Source organism: Salvia hispanica, unplaced genomic scaffold, assembly GCF_023119035.1.
Source record: "Salvia hispanica cultivar TCC Black 2014 unplaced genomic scaffold, UniMelb_Shisp_WGS_1.0 HiC_scaffold_370, whole genome shotgun sequence".
In the NCBI taxonomy this organism is placed as follows: domain Eukaryota; kingdom Viridiplantae; phylum Streptophyta; class Magnoliopsida; order Lamiales; family Lamiaceae; genus Salvia; species Salvia hispanica.
Genome location: NW_025952103.1, coordinates 1 through 17102, shown reverse-complemented (window position 1 = coordinate 17102; position 17102 = coordinate 1). Strand labels below are relative to the sequence as shown.

Here is a 17102-nt window from a genome sequence, read left to right as displayed (position 1 = left end):
TAGGTTTGATAATCACATTCCACCTATTGACAAAATTAAATAAATTACAAATCAATAACTACATTGCACAAACTATTGACAAAATTAAATAAAAATACCAATTTTAAATAACACAAAATGGAAATTGGAAAAAATAACAAATAAAAATGAAATCGAAGTCTAAGTCCCTCCCTCTCTCCCTCTTTCTTCCTGCAAACCATCTCTTAGCAAAAGGGTAAATATGGAAAGTTAAGCAATTATAGAGGCCGATTGTTTTTGTTGGAGGGGGTAGGCCCAGATGGCTAATCTTGGGACTATTCATGTTGGACTTAATATCATATTGAGTCAGAGATAAAATATGACCAACCAAATGTAAAATTAAACTAATCTTGAGATTTAGTAGGGACAACCGAACAGGGCTTTAGCTGAATACTTTTACTCCATCATTTGCATTATATATTTTTTTCATAAATCTCTGAACTTTGTAAACGCTTTATTGATTTGGAAAATTGGAGTAAAAGAAACGAAACGCTTTAATATGCGATAACATTTTACTTTCACTTTAAATCTGTTTAGAAATTGGATGCTGTTGAATGCGATTGATGAGAAATTATTAGAACTGAGAAAGAAAGAAATTATTAGAACTGAGAAAGAAAGTGGCGATCTACCGCAATTACGATTTACGGCTAATAATATTGTCTCCTTGTAAATTAGTGAATTATCTTACAAACTTGCGAATAGAATTTGTAATCAAATTGAGTTGTAGTAGTATTCATTTTCGAATCGTCTGTTTAATTGAATTGTTTCCTTATTTGATAACAAACTTTATTTATATTTCCCACTTTATACTTGAGTAAAAACTTTGGGAGCTAATATACCAAAATCAAAATATTTTGGTCACAAAAAGGAGATCTAAAACAGAAATGTTGCGAAAATCAAACAAAGAGAACAAGAGGAAAATTGGCAGTTCAACAAATACTACTCCTCTGAATTCAGTTCAGGTGACAAACTCAATAACTAAACAACGATAAAAGACGACATAAAATTGCATTAATAAACTCAAGTTATTGATACGCTTACCCTCAAATTCAATCACACAGATGCTTGCGTAGCCTTGGCAGCAGCTTTGGCCCCTGCTTCCGCCGCCGCTTCATATCAGCCGCCACACCTTGATACTGCGGCGGCTGCGCCATCACACCGCCGGGCGCAGAGTAGACCATCTGCCTCCCGTCGTATGCCACCGGCGCGTATCCTCCTTCCGCCACCATTCCAACACCGCCAGCTGTCCCCTGCCCCACCATCCTGTAACCCTCGGAGTATCCCCTACCTTCTGCTGCTGCTGTTGCTGCGGCGGCGGCATGGTTTGAATTACCGGAGGAGGCACGGCGCCTTGCTGAATCATGTTGTACATCGGCTGCTGCTGCTCTCGGTATCCCTCTGCCGGCATCCTCTGAACCGCGTAGTAGCCTTGATTTGGGGGTGCGGTGGCTGGCCTCATCATCTGCGCCGGGTATGCGTTTGCTGGCGCCGGAATCATGTAAACTTGCTGTTGCTCTTTACCAATGTTGCTCGCAGTCGCCGGATTAGGATAGACTCCGGTAGGAGCCTGTTTCTCCGTCCAATAAGGAACGCCGCCGGGGATTGCCGCCTGAGGTAGCTTCTCCGGCTGTTTATTGTACTCGCCGCCTCCGGATCCGACGGAGAGATTGTCGTCGCTCTTCCTTCTGTACATTCCTTGCCGTTCCTCAATTTGCAGCCTCTGTAGATCCTGAATGTGCTTCTGGATCGGATCCGACCCGATCATAACCGGATCCTCAAACTCATGAACTCTCCCCGCCACCGCCTGATTCGCATTCGCCTTCTCAAATCCTAACAGAAAATCAACGCTATTCCGCGGCGGCTGCTGCTGCGGGGCGGCCGCGGGCACCGAAGGCTGCGGCGCGGAATTCAGCGCTTCCACGAACCGCTCTTTCTCCGTCTTCGCCTCCTCCGAGCCGAAACTCCGAGCCGAGGGGTTCAGGCTCGGAGTCTGGTTCGAAAACACGAAAACACGCAGCCTTGCCGGCTTCGGCGAAACCCTGAACAACCGATCGTACTCGGTCATCATGTGCTCCAAATCATCGTCATTCGTCACCGAAATCAAGGCATCCAGTTCCTCTCCTGGTAGCTGATACTTAAACGAGATATCGCCGGAATCGCAGAGCGCGGCCAGCTTGGAGAGCAGGGCGGCGAATTTGATGTTCCGATCGACGGAGAGGATCTTCGTCTCGCCGCCTATGTAGGAGAGCTGGTTATCGTGCGGCCGCGGGTTGACTTTTCCGCCGTAACTGCACATAAACTTGACCTTGTTGCAATTCTGCGACTGATGATCCTCCCACGGCGCGGAATTTTCGAACTCGATTTCTCGGGATCGCGGCGATGAACTACCGGACTCAGGGTAGGAGGAATTGTAGGCATAATTTTCCATAACTTCAGTGGTGATCGGTGAGCGAGGGAGAGAGAGAGGGTTTCCACTTTCCAGAGATTTAGCGAGTGTGTGAAGTGGCTCCACCATTCAAGGTTTAAGAACTTCACATAACGGTGCACATACATTTCCGTGCACCCAGAGTTTTACTGTGACGCGTTGTGTGGATAGAGCGGGTGAGGATAACAATTGCTTTGATGAATTCCATATATTTCCATTAAGCAATAAATTTACTTTTTAATTTAATAAGTTCAGATAATCAAACTTTCTTCAATATTTATAATCAATGAGGTTTTGTTTGTCCCTCTATCTATCGTTCTGTAATTTTTTATTATTATTACTAAATACTTTAAAAGTGTTACTACTCCCTTAAAACAAAGTAGAATTAGTGACAACCATGTAAGTGTAGTCCGGTGATATTTTCTACTCATAACAAAATAAATGTAACAAAACATAATTTTAAATTACACAAAAAGGTTCGTTTGATCACTTTATGGAACTTCAAATCTTCAATAGCGAAATTATTCTTTATTTAAAGGATGTATCCAATGCGGACGAAAATTTTTTTTCAGTAGGGCTCTACGAGTAGAAATTTTATACTAATATATACTCTCTTTATGTTCCCTCATAATTGAGGCGAAACTTTTCGGACGAAGTTTAAGAAATGGATGTAAAGTGTTATAAATAAATAGATAAAAAAGTAAGTGAGAGAAAAAAACTGAAGAGAATAAAGTAAAAGTGAATAAAGTAGTGGGAATAAAGTAAGAAAGATAAAAAAATTACTACTATATACAAATGACTTAACTATAAAGAACTTTCCAAATGAAAAAATAACTCAATTATAAAGAAAAGAATAGAGTAGATATGAAACATAGTAATCATGAAAAAAAAAAAAAAAAACACAACAACTATAAAAATGCATAAATATTTTATTAGTAAAACTAAACCTATACATAAATGAAAATGTTGCTATACAATAATTATAGAAGCAGATATGACTTAAATCAAATTTAAAATATTCAATTCAAGATTCAAACTCAAAATTAAAATAAAAAAAATCTCTAATCCAATCGTCTTAAATTAAAATTAAACATGTTAAACTAAACCATATTATTAAAATATCACAAAATCCTGTATAAATTTTACCAATGGAGAGTATATTTTTGTTTTGCATATTTTAAACATTAAATTAAAAAGAAATGAATAAAAAGTAAAGAAAAACGATGTTATGCGGTAATAATGCAAGAAGACATATATATATATATATATAAGCATTTGTTTTTAAATTATTAAAATAAAGAACTTGACATGCTTCTTTAGGCATAACAACTCGGCACTTTTTGAATGGAGTTTTCTAATATAATAATATTTTTTACTCTATTAATCATGTTTTATGAGTTAGTCTTCTTCTTCCCGTAGTCGCCGTCCGCCATAGTTCTTAGTTTTCATCTCGTAAATTTTCTTTTCAGGTAAGTTCAGCCCCTTTAATCAATCAATTTTCAATAATTTAATCCCCAACAACATTCATACAGTAGGGGCTTAAGACATTTTTTCCAAAAATTTCAAAAATTTAGAAGTATAAAAAACCAAAAAATTATTTTGGGTAGGGGCTTAAGCCCTCCCTCTCCTTTACTGGGTCCGCCTGTGATGTATCTAAGTAAATTAAAATCCATAAGAAAAAAATCAATGAATTAGGCGTAACTTTTTCTTTTTTTTTGTTTGGCTTTTCAAAATACTACTATCAATTAAGTATGGCTCATTAATCTTGTGATTTTGTTTAGGGTACCTTTGTGGCCTGATATGTGTGACAGGTTTATTAATATCAATGAAAAGGACACAAACAATTCAGTCCATTCTATTTCGAAACTTGGAGATGTACACTTTTAATAGGGAGATAATTTATACAAACACCAATATAATTATCTAAATTGATTCAGCATATTAATTTACACGTATTTGACTGTATTTTTCATGAACCATATAGTAATATACTTTTATGTGACTATTCGATTTGTTAGACAAAATAATTATGAGATATGGTCTAATATTTAGTAGTGAGATTCTTTTAGTTGAAGAACTGACTATAACTAATTATTAGGAATACATGGTCTATGATTGATTGTGATATATGGTCTATGATTGATTGTGATATTAAATTTTATAAACCAAATACAAGTACAATACTCCACATATTATAATTTCGATAATCTTGTAAATCAAATCATCCTTATACGTACCTTATTGGAAAAAAAATACTCCTGATACTTTCTATGCAACAATAATGGTATTTTTTTTATGCGTTTAGTTTTTATGATCGATAAAAATAGATACTCGGATATTTGTAATCTTATTTCTAGGACTTCATTAATCCCATCTTATGCGTTTAGTTTTCATAATTACTAGTAATAAATTAATCTAAAATACAAAAAATGGATTCGAAAAATATGGGATAGAGAAATAGACGTGACTGAAAGGCGTGCATATTCAACACCTATTAATGAAGGGATAACACGACACGCTTTCACTGGGAGTTCACACCCACAGGCATCACATCTAAATTCCAACAATTTCATTTTTGTATTCTTCATTACTCATAATTTTTCCTTCAAAACAATAAAAATAGTCCAATATATATGCTCATAAAAATATTAAATTCTTACTCTAATTTCTTCCTAGGAAAAGGAACATGAAAAAGTTAACTTTTATCGTTAAGAAAAATTTACTAGCTGCATAAAATTATAAAATATTTGTAGTTTTAGTAGGGAGACAACCAAGATTATTAAATGAAGGAACATCAAGCACGATGAACAACACGAATCCACAGTTCACTCTCAATTTTCGAACCTCGCAGGTATATGGGAACTCTAAGTACATAATAATAATAATAATAATAATAATAATAATAATAATACTTACAAATTTTAATTTTAAAAACAAGGGACCAGATTAGTCCACATCAAACACCTATATGGATATTAAAATGTATATTACCTATACTCTCTGAAGTTATAAATCAAATACTCTCTGAAGTCATAAATCATGACGTTTTCCTTGTTGAGGAAAATAGAATATACTTTAGGATGGATATTAAAATGTATATTACCTATACTACTCTTGTTTAAAAAATAAAATATTGTTTTTTTAAATACTAGTAGTATTTATTAAATTTATTAATTATGAATTCAAAATTTAACTATTGCAGTGAAACTTTATTCATCACCGTATTCATTTGTTTTACCATGCCATTTTCGAATAAATTACTCCATATGAATTTGTGAATCGTGGTTTGTCTCCAAGCCAGAATATGTATAATAAAAAAATATATCTAATGACGTGTAGATAAGTCTTTGCTTAAAATTTGGTTTTATATGTTTGATTTTCAATTTCTTTTATTTTTATCACAGCTGAATCTTGAGATCATTGTTACACTATAACTAATAATATTATTAGTATTAATTATTATCGGTCCTGTACCATACTAGTGCATAATAACATCTCAACTCAAATTTTACCAATTGACGATTAAATTATTTATAATAAAACGATCACTAGTATATAACTGCACCCATAATATACGGTACATTATATACTACTCCTACTGTGGGTCTGGTTAGATTGATATTTTTTTATCTAATTAAAAACTAAGATGCATTTTCACCACTCATTCATAATTTTCGCAATGTCAACTACTGAGTCATTATGTCAACTAGAGGATATAATTGTCATTTTCGCGCGATGTCAACTATAGAGGCATTAGTCAACTACGATCTCAACAACAAACGTTATTTATGTTAACTATTATGTCAACAACAACATTTTACAAATAATTAATGTCAATAACAAATATTTTCATGTCAACAACCTATATTATTTATGTCAACAAATGAATAACATACTATGATATATGTAGTTGACATAATATATATGTAGTTGACATGGATTGCACATATAATTGACATTATATGTGTATAGTTACATGAATTGCATAATTAGTTGACGAGATTAATAAAAAAATATGTATTTCCAATTCCCTTTGCTGGATGTTTCCGCCGTTTACCACCAATCAAAATGTATTTTGTTAAGAAACTGATCACTGCTCCCCTAAATAAAAATAAATCGAATTGATTCGATTCGCCATAGATTTCTTCAGAAGCCAAATCCATGAAGCGAAGAGCCGCCACGAGAAACACCTAACCGCCGACCCCGACGGCGCCTCCGTCTTCAGATCGTTCGGATTCCGCGCGCGATTTAGGCGGTGGAGGCGCGGAGCGTCCGAGTACCTGACGGCGAAGGACAAGGAGTTCCTCCCCGGCGTCACCGGGGAAGGTCGTGCAGTCAGTGCAGCCAATCGCCAACAGCGCCTTCGTCCTCAGCATTGACACCGATTTCGACGCTGAATGAAATTGATCAAACAAATCACCGTGGAGCTCCGATTGGAAGGGCGTAAGACGGCTGATCAAAATTTGCAAAGAATTCGATTGGGAATTTGGGGAAAATTTATGCATTTTACAAAGGATTCAAAATGTGCAAGGAATTAGGGCTCGTGGATCGCGTTCGCGGTGGACTCTAATTATAATATGAAATTACCATTCTACCCTTTTATAATAAATTAATTCAAAAACATTTTTTGTATGGCAAAATCTGGATCACTCATTTAACAAAAATGATCATTTAATAAAAATGAGTGGCTGATATTGCATCTCATTTCCCAATTACCCTAAAAAAACTCAATTGATGATGGACCTCTATTAATAATTCTAAGAGCAAATCAAGATTTCAATTATGAGTTTATTATAAGTTATACTGTTTGCCCCATTAATTGTATGAAACGTGAATATTTGACATTTAATCCCATTCTTTGATTGAGGTACGTACTGTATACTACGTGAAGTTTTATTTGTACCTTTAGAGCATCCGCAATGGTGCTTAGGCCGACCATAGGCCATCATTCTCTCCCCTGCCACGTCGAACACTAAAAATACCACTGCCACATCGATTTAGGCCGCCATAGGCAGCCGCAATAAAAATAATTCAAAAATATACTACATTTATGGAATTAAAATTACGATTAAAAAAACTGAATTAAATTTACGACACATATACGGGAAAAATAATCCATTCCATTAAAAAAAAAAAAGTACACAAAGATTTTAAAAAAAAAGTACATGATTTTTTTAAAAAAAGGTCTTCAACACACGAGCCCCGCCACTCTCTCCTCCTCATCGCCGCCGCTGCCGTCGCTCCTCCCGTCGTCGCGCCGCCATCGCCGCCGCCATTCTTAGCCACCTCGTGGTATCTGAGGCCCACGTCGGAACCCGCTTAGCCGTGCCCTCGCGATCGGCTAAATCGGCACGCATGCTCTCGAGCATCTCCTGAAGAAACCTCTTCTCCGTGGGGTCAGTGGCGTTCTTCCACTCTCGGAAGACCTGTAACCTCTGAGCCCGCGTTTGGTTACACGAATGGAGAGTGTACTCGAGTGGGGCAGGCTGGGAGGGCGGAGGACTGGACCTCGCGGGGCGATAGGGGGGATCCGCCCTCGCGGCCAGCTTGCGCCCGCTGCTGTCCAACCGGGCGGGGGCGACCCGTGAATGAAGGAGGGGATGGAAACTCTTCAAGCATCCGGGGGAGGTCGTGGGATCCGCCGATGCTGCCCGCTGTAATCGCCGCTATAGTTAAGTCGCTTACTTCTTCGGCGACCCAGCCGTCGCATCCCGCCCGGAACTTTTCGGAGTCACTTCAGCAACAAGAAGCGCTCCCGAGGAAGGTGAACTCCTTGTATACTTCCCCTCCAAGGAGAACTGACTCGTGACTATCCTCTCACAGGGGCGTCGTCCTCGATCTGTCCCGCTTCTGAGCTGATGGAGGGCGTAGGCGTACAAATTCGTGAAAGCGGCCTGCCGCCAGCCTCGGGTGCGCTCCGCACCCCTTCCTCGACCTCGCTCGTTCTTGAAGTCCTTCCCGTACGGGGCGATTACCTCTTAGTAGGCGGCTACGAGTCTTCGCCCATATGTTGACGACCCGCTGGTTGTTCGCAACCGGTGGATCGTCGCACACACCTCCAACCACCCCTTGGGCCACCCGGGCGTACTCCGCCATCCTCCCGGGCCATTCATTTCCTCCTGGGTTAATGGGCAGTGGGCTGCGATAACTCGCCGAAGCCTCCTCGCCCTTCCCCCACTCCCCGTCTTCCTTCTTCGGCGCGGCCGGCGTCGCTTGAACAGGAGTATCGTCGTCCCAGAGATCGCATCCCCATGTATCATGCAGCCTGAGCGGAAAGGTCATCGCCGGAGAAGCTAACGTCTCCACCCGGAGTCGGCACGTGAGGCTTTAAGCCGATCAAAAAATCAAGCCAGGGCCGATATGCAGCGTGCCACTCACAGGGTGACCCCTGCGCCCCCCTCGGCATCCCGGGATGCATGCCGTCGGCATCCCCCTGCCACATCATCCCCATCATCTGGCTGCACGGCATCATCTCGCCTAACATCTAAAGACATACCCCTCCACACAGGCGCTGACCATGCCCTTGGCGCCCGGCATGCACTCCACGGCACACCCCAGTGTACCCCCCATACAAGCCCCATCTCCCCGGTAGCACCAGCCAATAACAACCCCATCATCTGATTCCCAAGGGATGTTAAACCCCGGAGCCCATCTGCCGCTGGCCCCCTCCAGATCCCACGGGTGCCGTGTGCGTCCGAGATCCGGTCTGTCACCGGGCCAGGACTCGTTAAGTTGTGATCCATCGCTCGATGATGCTCTTGTACGGAAAGTTAGAGAGAGAGAAAAGCGTTTATATAGGAAAGTGGTGCAAATGAAAATGAAAAGGAAATCGCGTTTTATATATGATTTAAAAAAAATAAAATTGAAAATCGGCGCTGTCCTCGGGCCTCCACAATGGCGGCTAGCCGATCGGCTAGCGCTTCGGCAACGGCGAGTGATCGGCAGCCGCGATCAGCTCGCCGAAATCATTCGCCGATTGCAATGGTCCACCGGCCAGCAGCACGTCGGCTATGGCAGCCAGTCCCGGCTTCTTGATCGCTAAGCCCGGAAGGCCATTGCGGATGCTCTTAGGCGGTTCATCATATTACAGAATTTCTATGTGATGTGTGCAGTGATTTTAATAAAAATGTTTTGGTCAATAAATATATGATCACACAAAATTTTATAGTAAATTTTTATACTACTATTATAATAAATAAATTAAATAAATAGAAAAATATGTGTAAGGTAATGTTTTGGCAGGATTTCCAACTATCATCTTTCAGAGTCAGTAATATGATCAGGGTAGTCAGAAAATGGCTTCATAAACTATTGAACTATTGAAGGACAGTACATATATTTTTCTGACCAAGATTATCGAAGTAGCAAATCAACGATAATTATATAGTAATGATTAAGAGAAAAATATTTGATATTCCACAGATGTCTGCTTAATATTGTGGCAGGAACAGTCTATAGAGATCGAATTTTCATTTAGTAGTAATTCTTACTTGTTCTATAATACAGTAATATTATCTGATTTCACTAAACTAAAGTAATTTGAGATTTAGTCCGACGACTATGCATCACGACGAACATAAAAATCAGTTCCCATGATATCATGCCTTGAAAATTAAGTCTGGATATTATATTTAATGATGGAATCGCAGACATGTAACTATTAGCAGGGGAATCAACTTCTAACCGGCCATTTTGATATAATTAAATAGAGAAATTTACTCCTATATAAATTGATAAATACTTCCTTCGTTCCTAATAATTTGTCATCATTTAATTCAGTATGAGTTTTGAAAGATTCAAAGATGTAATGGAAAATAGGTTGATAAAGTTAATGATATGCAAATCTTATTTTTATATAGTATTAATTTTAATAAAATTTGAATAGGTAAGAATTAATGGAATATGAGGTCCACCATCATAAATAATAAAAGTGAAAGATGATAAATTTTTAGAGACCGAAAGAATAGTAATTTTGGTGAATGATCAAAACTAAAAATTCTAGATTATTTTTTTTGAACAAAGTAGTAATAGTATAAATGTTCAAATCATTGAGGCTTTGTGGTTCTCAATTCTCATCAACCATCATAACCTATGAAAGCTTTGTGGAACACAAATAATTGGAGAGAGAAAAATGTTTGCATTGATCAATTAAGTAAAGAACTTAATTTCTCATTGGAGAAAGCAAGTGTTAAAAGTGTATTCCAAAATCCAAATGCTTAATCTCAATCATTACATTCACTGAATACTCCATGGATGTTAATTTAAGCGTGGCTCGTGAATGGGGTTAGACATTAATTTTAACACAGTGCATTGCTTCATGCAAATATATAGTAGTACTATATTTTATTTTCATTTAGGTGTGTCATGGTGTGTGTGTGAGTACGTGAGAGTTTAAGGATTATATCTGCAATACTCACTATTTATTTATCGAGACCTCAGAAATAACATACTACATACATACGACAAAAATAATTACTCCACAAGATACAATGCCAGAAACTATACAACAAAAACAAAACAGATCTAAGACTTGAACCGATATAAAATTAAAAAAAAAAAAACAAATTTATTTAGGCTCAATTATCGCATAAAGATGAAGGCTTTTAGTGATACACATTTATGGAGTATCAAAGATCTCAAAGAAAGACAATAACAAAACCACTAAATATCAACACCGGACCTCAAACCTTAGATCTAGCCACGAACCTGTAGTCACTACCACGACCATACCTAAACCACATAGGAACCTCTCAGGTTAGAGATGGGTCACATGTATTGGGCCTTAAGTATTGGGCCACCATATATATGGGCCGCAACATATCACAAGAGCAAATGCCTTTCTTTTTTCTCTCAATTTCACCATTCGGCAGTGAAAATAGACAATTAAAACATTTTTGTCTTTCTCATCGAATAGAAAAGTAGTAATTACTTAATTAAAATAACAAAGGCTTTCCTGAATAAATTTTATTTAATCTTTCCATCTCTATTTTAGCCCATGTACTGTTTCAATAATTAAATGGATCGATTTTCATCATATGCCATTTTTTAAAATAGAAAAAATCGCTATTTATGTCCAAGCACTTGATCGGGTATCAAGCAAATTGTTTTAAATAGATCTCAAACCACACATTACCAATTTTCGATTTTCTACTGTTAAATTAATTACTAAGTGAGGAATTCTCAACAATGGTTTCGTGGTGTAGTTGGTTATCACGTCAGTCTAACACACTGAAGGTCTCCGGTTCGAGTCCGGGCGAAGCCATTATTCTTTTATTTAATTTTAAATTTTTTAAAACCTGACCGACCCGACCCGACCGGTCCCACAAACCGAAAACTACGTCAATCAACCAATAAAATATCACCATTCGTATCACTAACTCAATTCCTATTGGTCTTCAATTCCACGTCATGCCTCTACCGATGAAATATAGCTCTAGAAGCATCGAAATATATCGAGAAACAGAAACTTTAAATGCAAAAATTCCATCTTTTCATTCTTCTTTGCAATACATTCAATACAATTTTCATCAGCCAATCAATTGATTAGGCCCTTGATTTCCATTCAGAATTTCGTAATCTTACCTTCTCGATGGAGCTAAGGTTTCGATCATTGAATTTGGCTGCATTCCTTTGTTTGGTTGTGATTGGATTTCAGGTTTCGAAGTCGGCCGCTCTGATTGCCACCCATGATTCCTCCAATCCACCATACCCCAAAGCAATTTCGGTAATCACCTGATGCAATTCGACATTCTCTTCTCTTGCGATGAATTTTTTCTTATGCATAAAGTTAGGTTTGCTTATAAGGTTTTTAAATTTGCTGGGTGATGGTAATAGGATTTGAAGGAGGCAATTGTGAAGGGATTAGGGTTCCAGGCTGATGAATTTAAGATATCTGGGTTTGATTTGAGGGACGCACAGATGGGAAAGTCAGTAGCTTATGAATTCGATGTGGAGATTGATAATAAAGTAATGCCATTTAAGCTTTTGGAGGATGTGAATCGTTGGGAATACGTGGATTTGCCTATTTTCCAAACAGCGCATTCGGCTAGGCTGGGTGAGGAAAACGGTTTAGTGGAGACGAAGAAATTTGATGATAATCTGCCTGTTCTTGCCCCTTTCCAGCTGGCTGGCCCAATGGAGCTTTGGATTCAAGATGCCAAGGATATGCGAATCTCATTACCTGTAAGTCTAAGTTAAGGTTTCATGATTGATGTTGATAGATGTCATTGGTTGTATGTTTTTGTCCTGTTCTTGCTCTTGATCATTGAGTGTTGAGGACAGTTTCTGTTGATACTTGTCTGTTATAGTTTCATATAGTATTTGTTTGATTGTGGCTTTGGAAGATCGAGCTTCTTGCTTCTTATTTGTGTTGAGTATAATGCTTGAGGAACGATATGACTGGTAGTAGACGATGTATCTTTCACTTTTGACAGCTAAAGTTATATTGCATAGTGCCAAACTCTTTAGTAATTATTCTTGAGAGGTAGTATGGAATTATGAGGCACGATTACTGTTAAATACATAGATCCATAGGTATTGTATCTGGAATTGAACTTATGAGTATGGTGATCTGGATTTGTGCATCTATAGGTGACATTTTTTGCTATATATGACTGATGAGTGGAGATCCATTTTCAACGCAAGAATTACTGTACATTGTTGAGGGCAGTTTCTGTGAGTGCATTTCTGAGGGAATATAATTGTTTGATTGTGGCTTTGGAAAATTGAGCTTCTTGTTTCTTATATTGAGTTGAGTATGGTGCGTCAAGAACGATATTCACTATCTTTCACTTTTGATAGCTAACATCATTTAATAGCGCCATCAATCTTGATAGGACTATGAGGCATGATTTCCGTTTAATGGATTATATCTGGGAATTGAACTTATGAGTATGGTGACAGCTTTTGCTTTATATGAGTATGATGAGTGGAGATCCATTTTCAACTTAGGATTTTCTGTTTGATGTCGATGGATGTCATTGCCTGTATATTTTGTTCTTGATCATTGAGTGTTGAGGATAGTTTCTTTTAATGCTTTTCTGTTAGAGTTTAATGTAATTATTTGATTGTGGCTATGGTAAATCGACCTTCTTACTTCTTATATTGAGTTGAGTATGGTGCTCGAGGAATGATATTAGCTACTAGTAGACTATGTATCTTTCAGTTTTGACAGCTAACAGTATTCCAAAGTGTCAAACTCTTTAGTACATCAATCTTGGGTAGACTATGAGGCACTATTACCATATAATGTATGAATCCATAGGTTGATTTAATTGTATTTGGAATTGAATTTGTGTATGAGTATGGTGATCTGGAATTGCACATCTATATGTGAAGAGGGAAACTAGGAAAACAATTTGCTTTGCTTCTCTTATCTGATTTAGTGATTGTTCTTCGATGCAGCATGACGTGGATGCCGGTGTGCTGAAGAAAGTGATTCTAGCAGATGGTGCCGTAGTCACTGTTAAGGGTGCTCGATCCGTTAGCTTGCGTCATCCAATTGAGCTACCGCTGCCATTTAATCGGACCAGCAGTAACTTTGCATCAGGTATTTTAGCTCTAGCCGAGTGGCTACGCAATGCCGCCCAATCCCATGACGGCCCTCTTCTTTCCCTTCGCATTGTTGGACCAACATCGCTCACATCCCCTACCTCTTCATCGCCTTCATCCAACAACCGGCTCAAGTTAAAGCGCCTCGCTCCTGGTCTCGTCGAGCTATCCTCTGCATCAAAGAGGAAATCCGTGAAATCCAGCAGCACAGCCATTGATCTCCAAAGTGAAGCCACTGCGCTTCTTGCGCCTGATCGCTTCAGCACAATGTGGCCCATCACATCCATTGATGGCTCCAACTCTAACCTGGTCGGGTTTGAGGCTCTGCTGTCGTCCGTGCTGGGTCCCAAAGCGGCTAAGGAGGGTTCGTTCAAGCTTGTGAAGGCGGATGTTTCGGCTCAGACTTTTGTGAAGATGGGTTTTGTGGTCGAGAAGAAGACGGGACAAAGCGATGGATTCAATATGTCTGGTTTCCCGGAGTGGAGGACGAAGCCACAGTCTGTGAGGATGCATTTTGAGGTGCTGGCTAAGGTGGACGGGAACAAGGTTGTACCGGAGAGGGTGGTGCAGATCGATCCGGTGATCGGAGAGGATACTGTCGCGGAGAATGTCATGACCGGCAACACGACCATGTCCAAGGTTCCTGTAGTGTACCAGCCTTCTTCTCCATTTGCTCTATGAAGTATGGTGATCATATTTTGTGTTAATATAAATGCTTTTAAAAACAGACCGGCAAGTGAACCGTCAAATATAGCGGTTTATTGCTCAATCGATCAGACCGGTCTAACTATTTATCAAGCCAGAATACCGTACTATATCCCTATATATATTTATTAAGTATATATATTATAAAAAAAAAATTAAACTTAGTGAATGATAAACTAAAAAAATTATCAAATACAAGTCCTGAATCAGATAAAATACTGATATAGTGCTAACAAGAACATGCATACAAGTTCACAATTAAGCTCAAATGTCTAATAATATTCAAATAAGATTATTGAAACATCTTAATTCTTAACTAATAACAAATCAAAATTATAGATTCAAATCATGATATTGAGAACCATGATTTGCTTTTTAGGAAAATGGATAATTTCTAAACAATTGATCAAAAACCGATTTATCGGCAGCTGATTCAGGCCGGGTCGAGCTGGACCGGTTTATTGGGTTCATAACGGTTCAATATTCTAGCATGTCTTACGTCCAAACCCGATCAGAATCAAATCGGCCAGTAGGTGTTGAATAGATATTCACACATACATAAAACACGATTTACATTTAGTTTTTTTTTTTCTTTTTCCAAAGTCTCATATTTTTACTAATGTTTTATGCATATATTTCCCATTTTGGTTTCGTCGGGACAAATTTAGCGTTACTTAGCCTTCCACGTAGGATTAATTTGTTAATCAACCAAGCAAAATGATTGATACTAGTAGTATAGTTACTTTGATAGAATCGACAATCTGTGCACCACAGAATGAAAATCTACTTTTTCAGGCAAATTAAGACTTCATAATTTCCCTTATTTATTGTAGCAAAAAAAAGGTGATGCGGTCACCCTGGTCGCCCCCACACCCCGGCCCGACAGTTTGTGAGGGGATTCAATCAGGGTACACAGTGGCCCGTTAGAGAGGAGGCCTTCAAATACCAAGATTTGGGACTTCAGATCTTGACGTGGGTTATTTGTTGGCTAATCAAATATAAACAAATAAACAATACAATATGTCCATTTAATTGATTCATCCTATTATGACATGCATGTCTAGCTCTACCTACCAATCATTATCTCACCCTGCTGAAATTTTCCTCTAAAAAAGTCATGTTGAAATTTGGATTCATTGTGGTATAGACCTCCATCTATGACTCAAATGTTTGTAAAGTCCATAACCATGATATCACCTTCATATTATCATATATATATATGCTGGTTTTGTAAATATGCTATTCAGATGGCTCAAGTTACTTGATTCATATTCCTTTATGTGATGTCCCAAGTTAATTATCTCATTTTATCTCTTGCCAAAAAATAAACTCTTATTCTTTCTTCTAGTATTATTTTTTCTATTTAACTCGTAAACATTTTTCCCAATTATTGTGGCAGATGAAACGTCTCACTTGAATCGGAACAAAAGAACGAATCAATTTCTCATTTAAGTAGTAAGTATTAACTATCTGAGCACAGCTTTTTAAAAATTATCTAACATACATTGATATGAATTTTTATTTTTATTTAAAAAATCAATGTTTTGGCATCTCTCAATAATTCTGGTTTTGTAATATAGCCATGTTCTTTATAAAATATAATGTGAAGCGATCAAGCATAAATAGGTAGTAGAGAACGTCCAAATCCGAATTAAATCATTAATGTTTTCTACATTAAAGCCCACAAAAGTTGAGAGCTAGGTTTGGTTAGAGACATGTTGTTGTCATGCCACCATTCTTTAATTGTTGTCATTTTCTGAACTTAATAATAATCTTTGCTAGTTGCATAACAAGATTCTCTTGAGATTGAGCAAATTTAAATATATGTACATATAACAAAATTTTTAATTAATAAAACAATCATGCATAATCAATTAATTAATTATGTTTTCCAATATTATGATTTAAGATGTGCTTGGTGCGATAGTGTGATTCGTATGTCCATTAAATTCATTCGCTTGTCATTTAACTCTTTCATTTCTATTTCAATGTTATTCCTAAGTTCATTCCTTTCCTGAATATTTTGTTGCATTATCATAGTAGTATCAAACAGCTCCTTGAGCAAAACTGTAACGCCCCACTTTTTCAAACCCTAATTTTCGGGTTATAAAATTTTTGCATTAAATGCCTTAAATGCTATGATATGTGAATTATTTGATGAGTGATTAATTGCATAGTGTCTTTGTGACCTAATTGCGTATGAGAATGGAGATTGAGTTGAATAGTCAACTTGTTGAAATGTTGACGTGGCTATTGAATAGTCAAAGATGTGGAAAAATGATGTGGCCGTTGAAAGGTCAATACGTTGAGAAAAGGGAGTGGAAGTGAAGAGATGATTGATCTGAATATGTGTATTTTTGATGCGGAGTAATATAATTGTGGGGGAATTATTTATTTTCCTAAG

General features: G+C 37.8%; 2 protein-coding genes and 1 non-coding gene across 3 annotated transcripts; 2 read left to right on the top strand and 1 right to left on the bottom strand.

Moving 5' to 3' along the window:
• Positions 1-1171: 1171 nt before the first annotated feature.
• LOC125199070 lies at positions 1172-2548 on the bottom strand. Its single transcript, XM_048097236.1, has one exon. It carries the CDS (start codon positions 2531-2533, stop codon positions 1172-1174), a length of 1362 nt encoding a protein of 453 aa, XP_047953193.1. The 5' UTR covers positions 2534-2548.
• A 9083-nt stretch (positions 2549-11631) lies between these two features.
• Positions 11632-11705, top strand: TRNAV-AAC. Its single transcript has one exon. It is a non-coding gene; the product is annotated as a tRNA-Val (tRNA).
• Positions 11706-11903: 198 nt separating this feature from the next.
• LOC125199075 lies at positions 11904-14791 on the top strand. Its single transcript, XM_048097239.1, has 3 exons — positions 11904-12167; positions 12278-12625; positions 13847-14791. The coding sequence occupies exons 1-3, from the start codon at positions 12033-12035 to the stop codon at positions 14672-14674; spliced, it is 1311 nt and encodes a 436-aa protein (XP_047953196.1). The 5' UTR covers positions 11904-12032; the 3' UTR covers positions 14675-14791.
• Positions 14792-17102: the final 2311 nt, after the last annotated feature.

What these genes read in the sequence shown, in the direction of transcription:
- LOC125199070 (XM_048097236.1), bottom strand. Translation starts at nt 2,533, where the DNA reads ATGGTGGAGCCACTTCACACACTCGCTAAATCTCTGGAAAGTGGAAAC.
- LOC125199075 (XM_048097239.1), top strand. Translation starts at nt 12,033, where the DNA reads ATGGAGCTAAGGTTTCGATCATTGAATTTGGCTGCATTCCTTTGTTTG. An exon ending in CATACCCCAAAGCAATTTCG is followed by an intron (nt 12,168 to 12,277) that starts GTAATCACCTGA and finishes TGATGGTAATAG; the next exon opens with GATTTGAAGGAGGCAATTGT. An exon ending in ATATGCGAATCTCATTACCT is followed by an intron (nt 12,626 to 13,846) that starts GTAAGTCTAAGT and finishes TCTTCGATGCAG; the next exon opens with CATGACGTGGATGCCGGTGT.